General features: G+C 37.6%; 2 protein-coding genes across 3 annotated transcripts in view; both read left to right on the plus strand.

The window, feature by feature from the left end:
- Window positions 1–17,987, plus strand: part of LOC131308783 (uncharacterized) — a 51,178-nt gene that overhangs the window by 28,733 nt on the left and 4,458 nt on the right. The gene's annotated exons all lie outside the window — the stretch shown is intronic.
- On the plus strand, window positions 5,204–17,456 carry LOC131308772 (ATP-dependent DNA helicase Q-like 4A). 2 transcript variants are annotated; one of them, XM_058335787.1, is made up of 27 exons: window positions 5,204–5,583; window positions 6,440–6,557; window positions 6,706–6,840; window positions 6,927–7,100; window positions 7,740–7,797; window positions 8,220–8,645; window positions 8,943–9,116; window positions 9,207–9,334; window positions 9,680–10,046; window positions 10,308–10,439; window positions 10,889–10,975; window positions 11,079–11,206; window positions 11,454–11,574; window positions 11,665–11,816; window positions 11,904–12,039; window positions 13,432–13,555; window positions 13,634–13,704; window positions 13,821–13,889; window positions 14,059–14,187; window positions 14,268–14,426; window positions 14,575–14,655; window positions 14,734–14,895; window positions 15,034–15,089; window positions 15,648–15,780; window positions 15,872–15,966; window positions 16,612–16,689; window positions 16,778–17,456. In XM_058335787.1, exons 3-27 carry the CDS (start codon window positions 6,818–6,820, stop codon window positions 17,166–17,168), a joined length of 3,654 nt encoding a protein of 1,217 aa, XP_058191770.1. In that variant the 5' UTR covers window positions 5,204–5,583; window positions 6,440–6,557; window positions 6,706–6,817; the 3' UTR covers window positions 17,169–17,456. The 2 variants fall into 2 exon arrangements, with proteins under 2 accessions (XP_058191770.1, XP_058191771.1); XM_058335788.1 differs by having other exon boundaries at window positions 5,204–5,576.

Below are 17,987 nucleotides of genomic sequence, written 5' to 3' on the forward strand. Positions count from 1 at the left end.
AGATCTCCATGAGATCTATCAAATAAAATCTATATTAATAAAAAAATTATTTACGTAAGCACATGATTTTTAAGCTTGAAATTGCTTTCTTAAAAAATAAAGAGTTGTGCTATGAGTAACGAGCGCCGAGGTGGGAAATTGTACCAACGGCCGCGCCGGGCCATCTCCGGCCACTGGACGACCGATCCGAGGGGACCTTCACGGGAATCAACGGCATCCAAGGTGTATAGGGTGCTTGATTCGAGCATCCATTTTTCGTGTGAAATCATATACATGAAAAAGAGGTGCTCGGATCAAGCACCCTACACACCTCGGATGCCGTTGATTCACGAGAAAGCCCCCTCGATTTTTTTTTTTAAGAATTTTTGAACGGTTCGGATCGGCTGTCCGGTGGCCGGAGACGGTCCGGCACCCATTGGTACCTATATAAATTCTGAAAAAATAAGTACATTCTTTTTATTTTTGTAAAACAAGCCTTATTATTGAACAAAAAATAAGTTCTTATTCACGTTCTGGAACAGACCCTAACATAGTCGCTTAATTTGTTCAAAATATTTTTTATAAGAAGCAACTTAATTGAATATTAATAATGACTTAATCAGTGCTTTGCTCAAAGAATTCATCAAACTCTTATTGATATTCGATAAAGTCTATTTTTTATAAGATCCTCAAAAATAGATTCTAATCATTGAGCGGCTCTAATTATTTTTACGAAACTTCATGATGGGTCTCACCCAAAGCAATTTGCATTTTTTGTATGCATAGTTTTACGGGGGTCAGAAAATTGGAGGAGTAAAGTAGGAAATGTGTTGGGGTTTGCCGACCATAAGAGCCTTGTCTAGGGAGAAAAATCTAAACTGTTCACCTTACAGAGCTTAACATGTTTGATAGTTAGGTGTAGGGGTGTGCAAAAAAACCGAGCTCCGACTGACCCGACCCGAAGGGTTTCGGGCGGGGCCAAACATGTGGTTCGGTCGGGTACGAGTACATTTTTCCAAAAATATCAGTTTTCGGTTCGGGACTCGGGGTGCTGTTTTTTCTTACCCGACCTAACTCGACAAAAAGGCAATGAATTCATATAGTTTTACCTCGGTTTTGACCCGGCCCAACCAAAACCCGACCCCGCCCGGCCCAAAAAAACCAGGCACGTGGACGGTTACCCCCACTCCTTCGGTTCGGGTTCGGGACCCAAAAAATCAATACCCGACCAGTCGAATCGGGTTCGGGACCGACCCCCGTCCGACCCGTGCACACCCCTAACTTAGGTGCAGAAAATCAAGTTGATCGGTCACATGAAACTCAGCAAACAAATCACAATTTCACAAGCAGGAAATAAAAAATAATACAAGAAATACACAACAGACTATTTTTAATTTGTTTTTACTAAGTTAATGTTCGATGTTAAGATGTATGGAGTCAACGACAGTGCGATTGGGCCGACAAGCACAATAATTTATGTGCCAACTTCATTCGTCTTGTTTTGTTTGTCTCTTTTTTCGATTTTTCAGGTCGAAAAAAAAATTGTCCAAATTTAAATTGACTTTGAAATATTTATTTAATGCCCCTCTCTTATGCATCGGAGAGAGTGCACTTTCATCCAAAATCAAAAAGTAAAGGATACTCTTAAAAATTTCAAGCTTTTCAAAAATTTATCATTTTTGTCTCCAACTTAAAGATTGTACAAATAAATGAAATATTTAAATATTTATCCTATTTTTCTATGCCATGTAAAAATTCATTCCCCCTTTTTTCATGCTTATGATTTCATTCTTGCAATATGTAAATTATCTTTATTACCCTTTATTCTAATTTGTAATATATATATATATATATATATAACATATATAAGAGAGAGAGAGAGAGAGAGAGAGAGAGAGAGAGAGAGAGAGAGCGAGAGAGGGGGGGGGGGGGGGGGGTACAGATGAATTTCACTCTCTTAATTTACGGCTACAATAGGGGGAAGAACAGATCATTATTTTCAAACTTCTAACAGATTCCACTGATTGCTCAATTCTATTTTTGGTGGTAAATTGATCACTTTATCATTTCAAGTAGGCCAATACATATCATTTTTTGTGTTGATGATCAATCTTACATGACCAATATATGTCCCAAATAAGATGTTCACAGTCTTGTTCATCACGAAATTTTCCTGTGAATCTACCGTGCAACATTAAATTTTGGTGGTAAATTACCCATGTTTGATAATTTATCCAGATCGAAGCAGAATTCATTATCAAGCTATTCTAAATGCCCACAATCAAAAGAATACATTCTCTATTGCAATCTAAATAATGGACAACCAATTCCCCAAAACCATATGGACTTTATTTACCAATTTAAAAGCAAAAACATGGCTAAATTACCATAAAAAAAAATAAGAACATGGCTAAATTACCATAACATTACATGATTAAATTACCATGACGATTACAACGTGGACACGATAAATATGAAAGCACAAGCAGTATCGGGAAAGCCCAATCAAAAGCCTTATAGAGCAAAGTCTTCTTATTAGTAACATCAGCAACTATCATCCACTAATAAGATCTGCAAGACCCTAAAACTGAGGGTCATTCACGACCATCAAGAACAAATCAGTAGCAACAACAAATGGACCGAACAGATTAACCAACAACAGCATCAATATAGAGCCAACACAAACCTCAACTCTGAAATAAAATTGCAGCGTGGACGCCCAACTCAATTCGTGAGGCTTTCTTGTTGAATTCCGATCTGCACGACAACGTTGGGAGTTTCGATGGCGACAGGCCATTGCATGGCTTGCTTGATTCGTTGACTCTACCTATAGTCTTCAAGGTCTCCGATAGGGATCCGAACTCCAACATGGTGGCTGTTGATGGATGGTGGCGACTGTTGTCGAAGGACGAGTGGATCGCCGCCCATTGGAGGGAGGACTAGTGAATGGCGGCGGCTGTTTTTGTGGATGATGAGTGGAGGACTTCGGAGGACGAGAGAGAGAGAGAGAGAGAGAGAGAGAGAGAGAGATGTTCTTACTCTTCTGGACGGCGTTTGGGACGAGAGACACAGTGGGACGGAATGGGAAAGCAATTGGTGGGAGGTTCAGTTGCCTGTTTTTCATGAAGATGGGGATTATAACCTTTTAAGCAGTTTTGAAACAAAAAAGGAAACCGTGAATTTAGGAAATTAGTTTTGCAAATCCCTAAAATAACGCCGAGGACCCCCAAGATAAGTTTTGAGTCCCAAATTTCTGTACCCATATATATATACTAGTGTAATTCCGCATGCTTCGCACGCTGTTGTGTGCTCATTAGTGTAACTATTAACTGTTCATGTATGTAAGATAGTTTGGATTAGGATATTGTTATGGAAATAAAGAAGTCGTAAGAGTAAGTAATTGAATGAAAGGTCATTTTAAAAAGAAAAAAGAAGAAGATAGTATTTTTAAGCAATACAAAAGGAGTTCTTGTACGGAAAAAATAACATATAGAACACTATTTTGGAGTACCAAAATATTTTTAATTTTGTAGACTCAAATAATTAATTAAGACTATTGTAATTTCATAGATTATACAAGTAATTTAATCCAACATATGCACTAAAACTGAAGAAAGTCACAAATAGTTCAACCTTGTTAAAAAAATGGATTATAAGGAACGGTATTTCTGATTCCATCAGGACAAATTAAACATTGCATAAACATAGATCAAAGAAATAGGTCTTTGGATTAAAATATAAATTCATTCTCAAACAATAGCAACAATAATCAAGATAATGTCATGGATTAGATTCTAAAACTATGCAAATAATGAGGCTTTTTCGTCTTTGTGTTTTGAAAAATAACTATAAAACCTTACCGCAAAAGAGTCTTTCTCCAAAAATATCGAACAAAATTAGAGCTTGGTTTGCTAAGAGCACACAACAAACTATCAAGCATTGATGTTGAAAAAAAATAGAACCATAAAAGTAAAACAATTAGAAAACCCCAGAAAGAAGAGACCACTCAAAATACTTATGATTTGAAGTTCTAACAAAATCATAGTCTAAGGTTATGAAATATAAGAGAATCTGACCACATAGTTGCTTCTTTCTTTGTGCGTAAGAATCTACGATTGAGAAATTGATGCGTCTATCTTCATCTGAATTACAGAGGGATCGATGAGAGACAGATCGAGGGAGATCTAGGAGGAACGAGAAAAAGAGAGAGAGAGAGAGATTTCTTTCTAATGGTTAGATTGAGAAGATGTATAAAGCTTTTTCTTCTTAACAAAGCAAAGAGGGACCTAAATACCTAAAATACATATGAAATGCCTTTTCTTCTTGACTAAGCAAAAGGGGACCTATAATACCTCCGAAAAGCATTTTCTTCTTGACTAAGTAAAGAAAGACCTTAAAAACCTAAAATACTCTTGAAAAAGCATTTTCTTCTTGACTGAGCAAAGTAGGACCTAAAATATCCCAAAAGTCTTTTCTTTTTTACTAAGCAAAGGAGGACCTAAAATATCTAAAATACCCTCGAAAAACCTTTTCTTCTTGACTAAGCAAAGTAGGACCTAAAAGAACCTCAACTCAAGACATCCAAAAAATATTTGAAAGACGAAATCTACAAGGGTAATTTTGTCTTTTAACTTGGTAGCTTGGCTTGCCTTAAATTAGGGAAAAGAGTTTTTTTTTTTTGTACTTTAAAAAACCAATATCCCTTAAATTAGGGAAAAGAAAGATTTTTAGATTTTTTTTTGTACCTATAAAAAACAATATCCCTTAAATTAGGGAAAAGAAAGATTTTTTTTGTACCTCATTTTCTTCTTGACTAAGCAAAAGACCTAACACTGAAATGCCTAAAATACCCTCATATCTTAACTCCACCGTTGACAAACTATAAGGACAAATTGGTAATTTCACATTGTGGCTTGGCTAGCCATCCTACATTCTTTTAGATCTTTCAAACAAGACGAAATGACGACCATATCCTTCAACTCAAACTACAAGCGTAATCCTACGAGGGGTAATTTTGTATTTTCACAGCATGCCTTGGCTTATCATCCTATCTTCTTTTATTACAAGTGTATTGATATAAGGCACTTTTGGTATTAAAAAAAATAGGGATGAAATCATAACAGTTCAAAAAGTGGATGATGAATACTTAAGTTGGATAAGGAATGAGGATGTATTTTTAGGCCTTCCTTCCCCAAATAAATTGGAACGGAGGGATATTCTGTGACGTCAAGAGTGCACCAACGTCAAACCACATGGGGTCAAATTGAAATTTCCTCTAAAATTTAACCCTCCACTGCCATTTCAAGAACTACTGGAGGCCTCTGCAATAACAACAACCGCCAAGGGCAGTAGCGTAATTTAATCCAGAAGGTTTGAGTAAAAGCTGCAAAACGAATGTGATAAATTTTCCACTTCCATTTCGATCCCTAGCCCGCCAACGCTATCGAGGTATTCATTTGAAACAGCATTTCCCTCCTCCACTCTCTCTCTCGCTCATACCCCCACTTTCTCTCTCTACATCGGCGGCCACCGAAGCCAGAGCCCACTCACCAAGCCTGCACCACTCACCAGAGACCGATAACGCTCAAATCTCCATCGTCACCGGTCAGTTCTTCTCCTTCTGGCGATTTTTCCGAAGTATTATTAATTTATCACACACGGTCCGAGATAGCGGTAATTACGGTGAATGTCGTCTCGTACTTTCATTGACCGGTTATAGCTTCAATTTCTAGGGTTCATACGTTGTTTATGTTGTGTATTGCTGTTATAAAACCAATGCACATTGATTTCAAGGTTTGGTTGAACGTTTCACCAAATCTGAAAGCGGGGAATTTTGGTTCACTGATTTCAAGGTTTTGGTTCACTTGAGTTATGGTGATAGCGGTAGTTATGGTGATTGTCGTCTTTTAGGTTCATTGAATGATTATAGCTTCAATTTCCAGGGTTTAAAATGTTATGTATGTTGAATTGCTGTTATAAAAGGAATGCACGTTGATGTCAAGGTTTTGTTGAACTTTTTGCCAAATTTGAAATTGGGGCCCCTTTTGGTTTGCTGTTTTTAATCGATTGAGTTGCTTTAACAAATGAGAGAGTAACTCGTAGTCCTGCGGGGAACTGGGAAAAGTGCGTGGAAGCTGGGCCGGACACTTGAGTTTTAAAAGGAAAAGGCTGGATTTTCTACGTACACTGAGACTGATGATTGCCAGTCGATCTTGCTGATATATATATATATATATATATATATATATATATATATATATATATATATATATTTTTACAAGATGCGCTATTAGACTTTCAATCCAGATTCATGGTTATCTGAAGGTAGCTGCATATAGGGGGCATGTATTACTTGCATTCCACATTCAGAGCATGTTAAATCAGGGATCACATTATTATTTCGGATCACCTATGATTTATCTGGCTTTAATGGCTCTCTTATTTGCCGGTTCAATTGAAGGTTTTGATTACAGGGCCACAGTCGTACAATGAAGCAGCAGCACTGAAGTTAACGAGGTTAATGAGATGCCTTCACTGATGACTAAAGGAAATTAAGCAAGGCAAGACCAATCAATACGGTGTTATATTATTATGCCCCTCGTATTTAATACATGGCTGCTCGTTTTCTTTTATGTTCCATTGGTCAGCCGTTCACTATTATGGGTTTTCATATTGTCTCGTCCTATGTTTTCGTGAATTACTATGAACTTTAATTGCTGTTTTTAGGATTTCGTACTCCTGATGATACTGTGAGGAGAATTACATTTGGCAAGTTGCTGTTTCTGGATGCAATTTCAAGCGGTGAACCATAAGTTGCATTAGGCAAAGATGTTAAGTAATGATGAACCAAAAGCACACGAGGCAAGCTAATCATTGCGTTCTGAAGTATTCTATTTCTTTTTCACGTTTATTTATTTGGTCTTGTTTTATTTGTGGTTGGTATGCAGTGGAGGCAATTCAGTTGGAGGTACTAAATGTGTTGATAAACCTCTGAAAGTTAACTGGCTGCAACATGCTAATGCACATGACAGCTTTTCAAACCAAAAGGAGTTATTGAGTTCAAATTTTCTTTTCTCATTGTCAAAACAAAAACCACTTACTGAAGAATCCACAAGCGCAAGGTATGTTGCTATTGTTGTTTATAACCTGCGTTACTTGTTTGTTCATTGTTCAGTTCTTTTGTGTGCATAAACTTATATTTTGTCATTTCCCCTGCACCTCTTGTTAATTTTTTTTTTGCTGGAGTATGAGGGAATATCGAGGAACTTTATTGGAGACGAGAATTCATTAGACGCACCTTCAATGTTTCTTTGGCAATTGCATCCTTGTGGTGTAGGTGAATAATATAATTTCTGAGTAGATTTAGCACATTTCCTGAGTTAGTTCTTTTTTAGTTGACGATGCTCTCTTGCAGACTCACCGTGTCTTTGTCTCTAATGTATCTCATTAGGGTCTACGAACTTTATTTTCCCCATCTCGAATCACCCTAATTACCATCTTATTATGGCCCAAGGAACTATTTTTCCAATATTGAATCCACACTCTAAGCCGTCAGGAGTGAAAAATGTTTCTCTGTTATTGAATGCACAAGTGAAGTTTATAATTGCAAGTCCTTCTTGTTCTGTTTACTTTTAAATGTAGAGCCCTGGGATAAAATGTTTCCTCGGATTTAAGCAAGTTCATATAAATCATATGGTATCGAAGTCAACCAATAATTGCATCTTTTTGTTTCATCATCTTATTCTTTCCATTTTGTTTAGGTTGATGGCTTGTCAAGTTCTGAATCTTCCAAGTGTGCAGAGAACGCAAATTGATAAGGTGAGGATACTATTGGGAACCTTGATTATCAGTTGGTAACTAAGCTAATATTAATATCTTTCTTTCCGTGTCACTATTTATGATATTTGCTTATTAATTATTCATTATGTTTCACTAATATGCAGATTTTGTGATGAGGATATCATAGTTACAATTTTTGTTATGATTTTGTGTGTATGGCTTGAGGGTATCTATTCCCTCTCTTCTATCCACTCGCTCATGCATTTAATTTTCTAACTATATTATCATTTTATCACATTACAAATACTGTGCCTTCATTGAGCTTTGGTTGGATGCTAATAGTTTTCATTGACTTTTACTAATACACAATCAGAAAGTATACATGGCTCTGGTTGGTGTGCGCGGTGTTGTGATCATCTTCCTCATGTGGTGTTTACCTCCCGTATTTATCCTTTTGGCAGGCTTGGCAGGTTCTTTCCAGTGGTCAATTGTCTTGCAGGAACTATGTAAAACCTGGAAAAACTGTACCAGTTCTTAAGGATGTTAGTAATCATTCATCACAGAATGTTAGAAGAACTACCCAGCAAAGCCCATCTGACATAGAGAACAAATTTTCTGGACATATGGCAACACACAAGGACTCAAGTGGAACAAATGCAAAATTTAGTAGTGAACCCACAAAGTGCATGGGCAATTCTTTTCCATTTCATCCAAGTGAAGTGGATGAAGCTGGAAAGGTTGCAAGGGGGCAAAATGAGGGGTACAGGTCAACAGTCAACAGTTTCCATGCACAAACTACAAATGAAACTTTTGGCAATCATATGGCGCATACAAACCAAGCTAACGGACTATCTCATGCCTGTGCTGATGATGATGACATACTTGAGGTAATTTATTACTTTAGCTGATGACATGAGAGAGAGAATCAAATGAAAATAAACTTTCACCAGAACCTTATATTTGAGGTGAACTTGACAAGAAATCATTCAGGTTGGGACTCTCAAGTTATTTCCATTTCCATGTTGAATAGAGAATCAACCTAGGGATTGGTTTTGCTGTCATCCTTTTTTATATAATACTAGAAACTTGGTTGTCATTAGGGTGAACTCCATCTCTTTTGCCATGTAAAAATTTTAGTTTCTGAGCATACTATTGTGTATCTTACATTGAACTTTGTGATTCAGAATATTGACGTGGACCAAATAGTTATGGAACACTACCAATCGACTTGTACACCTCAACCGTCAATTTCAAAGCTTCCACCTATTACTCCAACTGTAGATAGAAATGATGCTTTGAGAAATGAGGAGACATGTTTGCCATCGGAATTGTGCTTGAACTGCAGTCATGGTTTTAGGGTATGTAAAGTGGTTTTGTTATCTTAGTTATTTCAACGCCTTCTCAATTTTCTCACAGCAGCTAAAGTCTGATTCCTGAGAATAATACAGCTAGGACTGTGTCCAGAAGCCTCAAATCATTTGCAAGATATGAAGGACATGCTAATTGCCATATCAAATGATCTTCTCGACAATGTTGACTTGAGTACAGATCAGATAGATAAGCTTCGCCAAGATAGGTCTGCCTCTCCCCCTGTTTTGGGTTTTGTTTTTCACATAGGCCAGAAAGGCCAGAGTTCATATGAGAAGAACACATGTCGAGATGAAGAAGCATAGGAATCCTGGGAAACAAGACCCATCACCAATGATCCAAAGTGGATTTTATTGCTTAATTGCCTAGTATTCTTATCCTTTCTTTCATCTTTTTCTCATTTTCTTTCCCCCTTTATATGTATACTCTAGTCGGTGGATGTTGATCTACTGGCCAAATCTATGCGTTGTTCCCATTCATCTTCATGCTGTTCTTCTTGCAAGATACAAAATATACCATATTTGTCTAATACATGTCTCTATCTGACCATTAGGTTGCAGCTGAATAAGCAAGTTCAACAGCTTGAGAAATATCTTCGAAATACGTCAGTTAATGATGAAAGACAAAAATCCCAGTTTTCTGCATCCACAGCCCCACCTAGGGCTTTTCAATATGATACCCCTCCAACATCTGCATTCAGGATTGACTCCATGAGATCCGATGCCCAGTCTTACATCTCTAACGGGCCAAATGGAAATGATAGGTGGAATTCATTCTCTTCCGTGGATGGGTTTGGTGCTTCCACATTCCCTGTGGAGCGAGAACAGTTTATTCCGAAGTATTCTGATGTCAATTATATAGAAGGTTCAAATGACAAAAATTGGAGTAGACGGGATTTCCCTTGGACAAATAAACTGGAGGTGTGTACCACATCAGTGCAAAAACCTCCTTTTTCTTTTGTTTCTATGTTCTATTGATGGGTCAACTTCTTTCAGTCATTGTCATTCTCATTTTTTAATGTGTGTGGAAGTGTATATGGTTTTGTACGTCCCTGTAGATATATAAAGATTGGTATGGTTGTATTTTTTCACAAGGTTGGGCCCCTTCTGTCATTGTTAATGATATGTTGGTGTTACTTATTGAAAGGGGAAAAAAAATGTTTGTGGTGGTTCTGCTCTCAGGAATGTAACAAGACATATTTTGGAAATCACTCCTTTCGCCCCAATCAGAGGGAGGTGATCAATGCTTCAATGAGTGGGCATGATGTTTTTGTTTTGATGCCAACTGGAGGAGGAAAAAGCCTGACATATCAGGTACAGTAGTGTCTTCTCATATTCCTCAATGAAGGTGCTTGATTATGGTCATGCTAAGAATATGTTCCCACTTCCCAGATTATTTATAGCCATCTGTTACGAATTTTGGATCTTATAAGATGAAGCTAATAAATTATAATAGCAAAAACTTAGAGTGTGCTGTTTAATGTTTTTTTGCATGTGGTTTTACCCTATATAAATATATAAATAAATACTAATGGTTTGCTCTAAACTTCCTTACAAATGCATTTGATTTGACGTTCCAGTTTGTGTTTAGTAAAGCAAGGTTTATCTTCCCGAAAGGTGCAAGTGTTAGTTGTCTTACTTCCGTAGATTACATGATGGATTGATGGGTGTTACGCGCTTAATTTTAGTGCAATTTTTGTTTAGTTCTTTTGGAATTAGGATATATTGGGTCTGGAAATGTTTTGAGAATGGTTTGCTTGCAGCTCCCTGCTCTTGTTTATCCAGGAATAACGTTGGTAATTTCACCTCTCGTGTCACTCATCCAAGATCAAATAATGCATCTATTGCAGGTACTGAATGCTAGATTTTGAGTTTGGAAACACCTTTGTTTTCATCTGGTTTCATAAGATGTCTTACCTAACGTGACAATTTTTTCCCTGAGTTTCGCTGTAGGCTAATATACGTGCTGCTTATTTAAGTGCAAATATGGAATGGAGCGAGCAACAGGAGATTCTCAGAGAGCTTTGCTCAGATTATAGCGACTACAAGCTTTTATACGTCACACCCGAGAAAGTTGCCAGGTGAGTGATGGTTATTTCACTTTGTAACGATTTCCACAAATTTTGGTAGCATTCCTCTCTCAAACACCTTAAACATAGTTAATTACGAAGGCATAAAAATTGTAATGAATCACTAGCCTTCTAACATATGACGAGTTTCTTCAAAGCCAGATATTACTAATCAGATAATTGTTAAAGATTTGTAAGTACTTTAGGGTTGAACTGCATTAAGTGCCAAATATGCTTATGTTTTTTCTTTGAAGTGCAGGAGTGATGTTCTGATACGAAATTTGGAGAGCCTACATGCTCGTGAATTGCTTGCTCGGATTGTTATTGATGAAGCTCATTGTGTAAGCCAATGGGGCCATGATTTCAGGCCAGACTATCAGGTTGTGGCTTTTATTAAGGGTTTTTAAGACTCTACATCTCTACGTTGGAGTTCAAATCCTAAGTTTAATAACTTGCTGTTTCTTGTTCAGGGTCTTGGTATCTTGAAACAGAAGTTTCCCACTACACCAGTGTTGGCTTTGACTGCAACTGCCACAGCTAGTGTCAAAGAAGATGTAGTGCAGGCTCTTGGTCTTGTTAACTGCATTGTTTTTCGGCAAAGTTTCAACCGTCCAAATTTGCGGTAATTCTCGAATGGAAATTCGGGTTGCTGAAAGTTGAAATGATCTCCCTTTTTGAATTTCACAACTGTGCTTTCTGAATATCACAGGTATTCTGTGTTTCCCAAGACAAAAAAATGTGTTGAAGACATTGACAATTTCATTAGAGAAAAGCATTTTGATGAATGCGGAATTATATATTGTCTCTCAAGAATGGACTGTGAAAAAGTTGCTGAAAAATTGCAGGTTCGTCCCTTCATATGCAAGCTTTATTATCTTACGTGGAAGGATTGTTGCACTTGGATGATAGATTCACGAGCCTCCTCAATATCCACAATTTTCCTGCAGCTAGTTGATTGACGATTATATTAAACTTGGCTTTTACCTTCTTTATAGTACATCAATGTCATTTATGCTGGTATGCCCTTGAGTCGGTGTCTAGTTGAAAACTTGAGATAATCTTAACAACATGTGATAAGATGACAATTTGATCATATTCCTGCCTTTTGGATCTTCATTCCTTCAGCTTCATGTGGCCATATCAGTGCTTCTTAGCTTGGCATGACCGATGCAGTCATGAAAGTAGTTCATTTGGCGCCACTGTAGACTTTGGTTTTGCATTGCATGTGAGACGATGGTCGTCATCTTGATCGTCCTCCTTTTTAAGTATGTGTTAGTAACACCTGTAGGCAAACTGACAAGATTCCATGAGGGTGCCATGTGGACAATATGCTATGTTGCGCCTTGATCAGTCATGTTTAGGATACTGTAAGGTGCTTGTGGTTTGGTTGCCATGCCACAGGTGACAGGCAGTTTCGGTTAACCATGTCATGGCATGCCCCATGAGACTGGCTTTGGCAATCACAGCTTTGGACATCATTGGCCGACTCTAATAGCAGGTTTACTAGAGGACAGAGTAAAAGAGGCAATAGACACATTTCACTCTTGTCGTGGGGCAGTGCATTGGACACATGTCCCATTTTTCTATAGCTTCCTCAAAACATGCCGGCTTTCAGTATGATACTCATTATTTTCCTTAAATGGATGAACGTTTTTCATACACAACCAGAAAAGAATTCCATCTTCTCTATTTCTCTCTCTATCCCTCTCCTCTATGATAACCTCTTTGCAGGTAATATTTCTCAGTTCTCAAAAACTGTTGTTAAACATTTTCAGTTCTGATCTGAAGGTTTTTGGAGACCCTTTTGTCAAAATCGATCAGATATAGATTTCGATGGATTAGTCGTGGGCATCTTTCAAGGACTATCGAACATGTTTCTTCACCGAATTGCAATGAAATTTGGTTTTTCCTTGATACTGCTGCGTTCTAATTATTGGTTGTATGGGCAAACAATGCACTCTAATGATTAATGAACAGTCCAAAGGAACTAGGAAGTCCATAATCCCATGCTGGCAACCTTATATGCAGGGCTTTCTATGAAAGTGAGAGAAGCTTTTATGATGGTGGCGGTTCATCCCCTTTTCAACCATGTATAAATTGTTATACCTCAACAGTGAACTTGAGACACCTGATTTCCAGATCTTAGTAAAAGCTTGAGGCTAGAATGTACTAGTCAAAAAGTGTCAAATGCCTGAAAAATATTTTTGATCATTTATGAGAAGTTATTCAACTCTCAGGAATGTGGGCATAAAGCAGCTTTTTACCATGGGAGTATGGATCCTGCTCAACGTGCTTTTGTTCAGAAACAGTGGAGCAAGGACGAGATCAATGTTATATGCGCAACCGTGGCATTTGGAATGGGTATGTTGTGATGAGTCATGACATCTGGTGATGCCTTTGAATCTATCACATGCATATATTTTAACATTGATATTTCAGGTATCAACAAACCAGATGTTCGCTTTGTTATTCATCACTCCCTCCCTAAATCCATAGAAGGCTACCATCAGGTATATATGTGAGAGCCATTGGATTTTGCTTAGTAGTAATGTCACTCTCGTTTGTAAAAATATACAATGATATTAATAACATAACAATTAGCTAATATGGGATATCATTGCTACAGGAATGTGGTCGGGCTGGCAGAGATGGTCAGCTTTCATCTTGCATTTTGTATTACAGTTATAGTGATTATGTAAGTTACTCTAATCTAACCCAGCTTTATTCTACCTAACTTGGGTAATTGGAACCCTGCAATTGGACATTGGCTGTGGTTGACATCAGGATATATGCTTTTTCTTTTGCTTTCATCCTATTCTTTTTTATATGACTTAAATTTCAAAGATTTGCTTCCATATTCGCAGATCAGACTTAAGCATATGATCACTCAAGGAGCTGCGGAGCAAAGTCCTTGGACATCTGGTTCTAAGAGCACAAATATGGGTAATCCAGGAAGGATACTCGAAACAAATACTGACAATATCCGGAGAATGGTACTTCTCAATATCATTAAGTTCTTGCAGTCATAGTCATTTTTTCAATCAACAAATTTCTTTGACGGTACTATTTTCAGGTCAGTTACTGTGAAAATGATGTGGATTGCCGACGTCTCCTGCAACTTATTCATTTTGGGGAAAAATTTGATTCTCTCAACTGCAAAGGAACATGTGACAATTGTTCCAAGACAAAAAGCTTTATTGAGAAGGATGTCACTGAGATTGCAAAGCATTTGGTTAGAAATTATACCATTTTCTTTGGTTTTTTCTTTTTGCCCAATTGATAGTTTTCCTGTGAAAAATACATAATATGCTTTTAATTTATGTACATCTTTGCGCTTTGTGGATATCTCCTGAATTTGCTGCATTCTATACAATGCTTAGGTTGAAATAGTGAAGTCAACAGGGCAACATTTCTCATCGTCTCATATCTTGGAAGTCTACAGGGGTTCCTTAAACCAATTTGTAAGTTCGGTTAGTTGTAAATTATAGTTGTTTCATTTCTTTCCCCCCTTGTTTTTTCATTCTAATGTCAATACCTAGGTGAAGAAACACAACCATAATACTTTGAAGCTGCATGGGGCCGGAAAACATCTTGCCAAAGGTGAAGCTTCCCGCATATTGCACCATCTTGTTGTAGAGGATTTTCTAGTGGAGGATGTAAAGAAAAGCGATGTTTATGGATCCATATCATCTGTAATAAAGGTTTGGCTTTAGTTATATTTGTTATTAAAACTTCTGTGCTATTGCCAGCAGCAAATCATTGTTTCTTTTTCTGAAATTTCTGGATTTGTGAGTATATGTCTGGGAACTGCTGTTTTCATTAGTATTTATGGTCTTCAGGTGAATGCATCGAAGGCTTACAATCTCAGCGTTGGTGGCCAGAAAATCACATTAAGGTTTAGTTTTTTTTTGCCTCTGATATATTTTTGTGTTCTGTCATCATTGTTGACTTGTCATCAACATTTTTATGTTGCTAAAAGGTGCAAGTTAAATCCTTTAAGTCATGTTTAAGAAGTTCTTCGTAAGGTTAAAGATGTTTTCTTATTGTTGGATACCATTTGTAATTACTTTGATCTCAGTTGGACTTTATGCTGCACAGGACGATTTACAACCACCATGCCTCTGTGTTTAAATCTATTAAACATAACTTCATTTGGAATGATTTATGTGAAAAGTATGAAATAGAAAAACTTCATTTCAATTTTTTTTTACCCTTCAAAAAACAATAAAAATAAGCGTCAAAATATCTGAAAAAGAAGCGACTTTTGAAATTTTTGTCTTTGGCCCCAAAAAGAATGGAGTCCTCTATGTTTCAACAACCCGTGTTATCTTAGTTTACGCGTTCCGATCAACTTTAACATTGACTTTACGGAAGGTTCTTTAATTCACACTGAAATTTTCTGCTTCAGTTATATATGAACATTTGGTCTTATCTCGGCTGACTTGATGCACAGATTCCCTTCCTCCATTAATGCATCAAAACAGAGTAAATCTGGAGCAACTCCAGCTAAAGGCTCGCTAATATCTGGAAGGCAAAGTCCTCCACTTAGGGAGACTCCTCTCCAACCTCTACGCGAAGTTGACTCGGTATGTTTGGTTCCTTATTTGTCTATTTCTCTGTACTCCCTTTGTCTTCAAGTTCTAGCTGTTCAGATCAACATTTGTCAAATGTACACAGAACCTCTCAGCCATACTGTATACTGCTCTGCGGAAGCTTCGAACTCTTCTTCTTAAAGAAGCTGCAGAAGGGGTCAATGCATACCATATATTCGGGTGAGGTCTAATCCTGCCATTTGATGGTATTGCCGCTGGTTGCGGCCTTCTCCTCCGATTGTTTCTTGTAAAGATTTTTGCTCTATGGTTCACCACTTGATTAGCAGGAGAATGGTGGACGGTAAATAAATAAAAAAACACCCTTTCATATGTTGTTTATAAGGAGAATGGTAGTAATTTCCCGAAACTTAACTATCTGGTATAGTGAGCATATAAACTTAATTTTTATTTCTTGCAATTCACCTAGAATTTGAATTCCAAGTTCACCCCTCTTTTATTACAATTTGTTCTTCGGCAAATTTCTTTTATTAAAACAAGTAAGGTTAACTATAGGCAAATACAATTCTTTTTCGTGTCTTGCACATTTTTCATCCTAATCATATGCATGCGAGAAAATAAATTGTGTATTATCCCTTTCCTTTGTTACACTTCAGTTTCTACCGTTTGCACTTTCTAGCACTCTTTTCTATTCTGCCTAATCAAACAGACCCCTAGGTTTACTATTGGAAATATTCAGCTTTTTCCATAGTGTTTGGTTCAGCATGTAGAAATTTTTGTTCCCTTGCCCTTTTATCTTGGACCTTCAACAGATTTCATGACCAAAATTATGTGTTGATCTGTGCTGTCTCTTGTCTCTGAACTTAGAAACTCCACGCTGCTCAATATCAGCAAGAGAATTCCCAGAACTAAGGAAGAACTTCTTGAGGTTAATGGCATCGGCAAGTAAGTTCTTAGTTCATGTGAGAACACTTTTATAAACAAGGTTATGCGGAAGCGCTATTACTTAGCCAGCTTTTTATGCTTCATTTAGTGTGAAGTTAAGCAAGTATGGAGATCGGGTGTTGGAAACGATTGAAGCTACAATCAAGGAATACTACGGGGCAGAGAAAAACAGCAGCGGTAGTAATGGCAGTTCTGATTCTGCGAAGAGGAGAAGAGACGGGGCTAAGGTTTTGGGTGGAGGTTCTAAAGATGATGGTAATTTCATGGAAAGCACTGGACGTTCGAAGAAAAGAGTAATGAAAAAGCCAATCATAAGTCCCCAGTTTGTCAATTTTAGTGAGTCGGACTATCATGACGACTCTCTGAATGATCCTGATTTTGATGGTTCCGACTTTGACATCGAAAATAATTTCTCGGATCCACCGGTCGGCCAGAACGGAGGAAGAGTCTTACCCTCATGGTCAATGCCACTGCCATGAAACAGAGGGCATATCCCCGTTCCATTTGGCTAGTTAAATTATCATCGGCATTTCACGTTTCATCTTTGCTTCCTTTTTAGGGTGAATCTGTCTTGCCAATACATTTTATGCTGCTGGAACAAGTTTCTCGTTCCACGGGTGTGATCGAGAACATGGGTTTACTGTATGTTTATCAAAGCGCGGTGACATATAGCAGTTCTGTATGTAACAGGATGGTGTATCTTAAACTTGCTGCCAGTATTCACAGTTGATGGGGAAGATAATTCTAGAATAGAATTTGTTCGTTTCAATCCTAGAATAGTATGTGTTGAGCTACTGGTTTATTTTTCTATCTGGAGCAATGCTATTCAAGCGGAGCTTTGGCTTGATAGAAAACTGAATTGAGGATATCATCTTCTTCTGTCTTTTACCCCCCATAAAAAAGGGTAAGAAGCGCAAACGGGTGGCAACCCCTTGGGCGTGATCATAGGGTTCCTTACCTGCTGTGGAATGTTTGGCTGGGAGGTGTTCTTGCGGGGTAGCTAGCCATTCAACCGGAGAGAACAACCCCCTTGCCACAGCCACACTAGGGCGTGAGTTGAACAAGGTGTCCTCTCACATAACATGTGGTTCATGAGGAATACTATTGCAGGTGGATTTAAACTTGCGACCACATGAGCTCTGGATAGAATGGAACAGGGTCGGTATAACTTACCAATCAAACTAATTATTTTGGTGGTGTTTTAAGTCTGAAGGTTAAAACAGGTGTATGAACAACATGCATGATTTTTTTTTTTCAAGTGATTAATTTTATGAGTTTAAGTTCGGATCTCTTCAAAT

The sequence above is a fragment of the Rhododendron vialii genome, chromosome 11a, assembly GCF_030253575.1.
Source record: "Rhododendron vialii isolate Sample 1 chromosome 11a, ASM3025357v1".
In the NCBI taxonomy this organism is placed as follows: domain Eukaryota; kingdom Viridiplantae; phylum Streptophyta; class Magnoliopsida; order Ericales; family Ericaceae; genus Rhododendron; species Rhododendron vialii.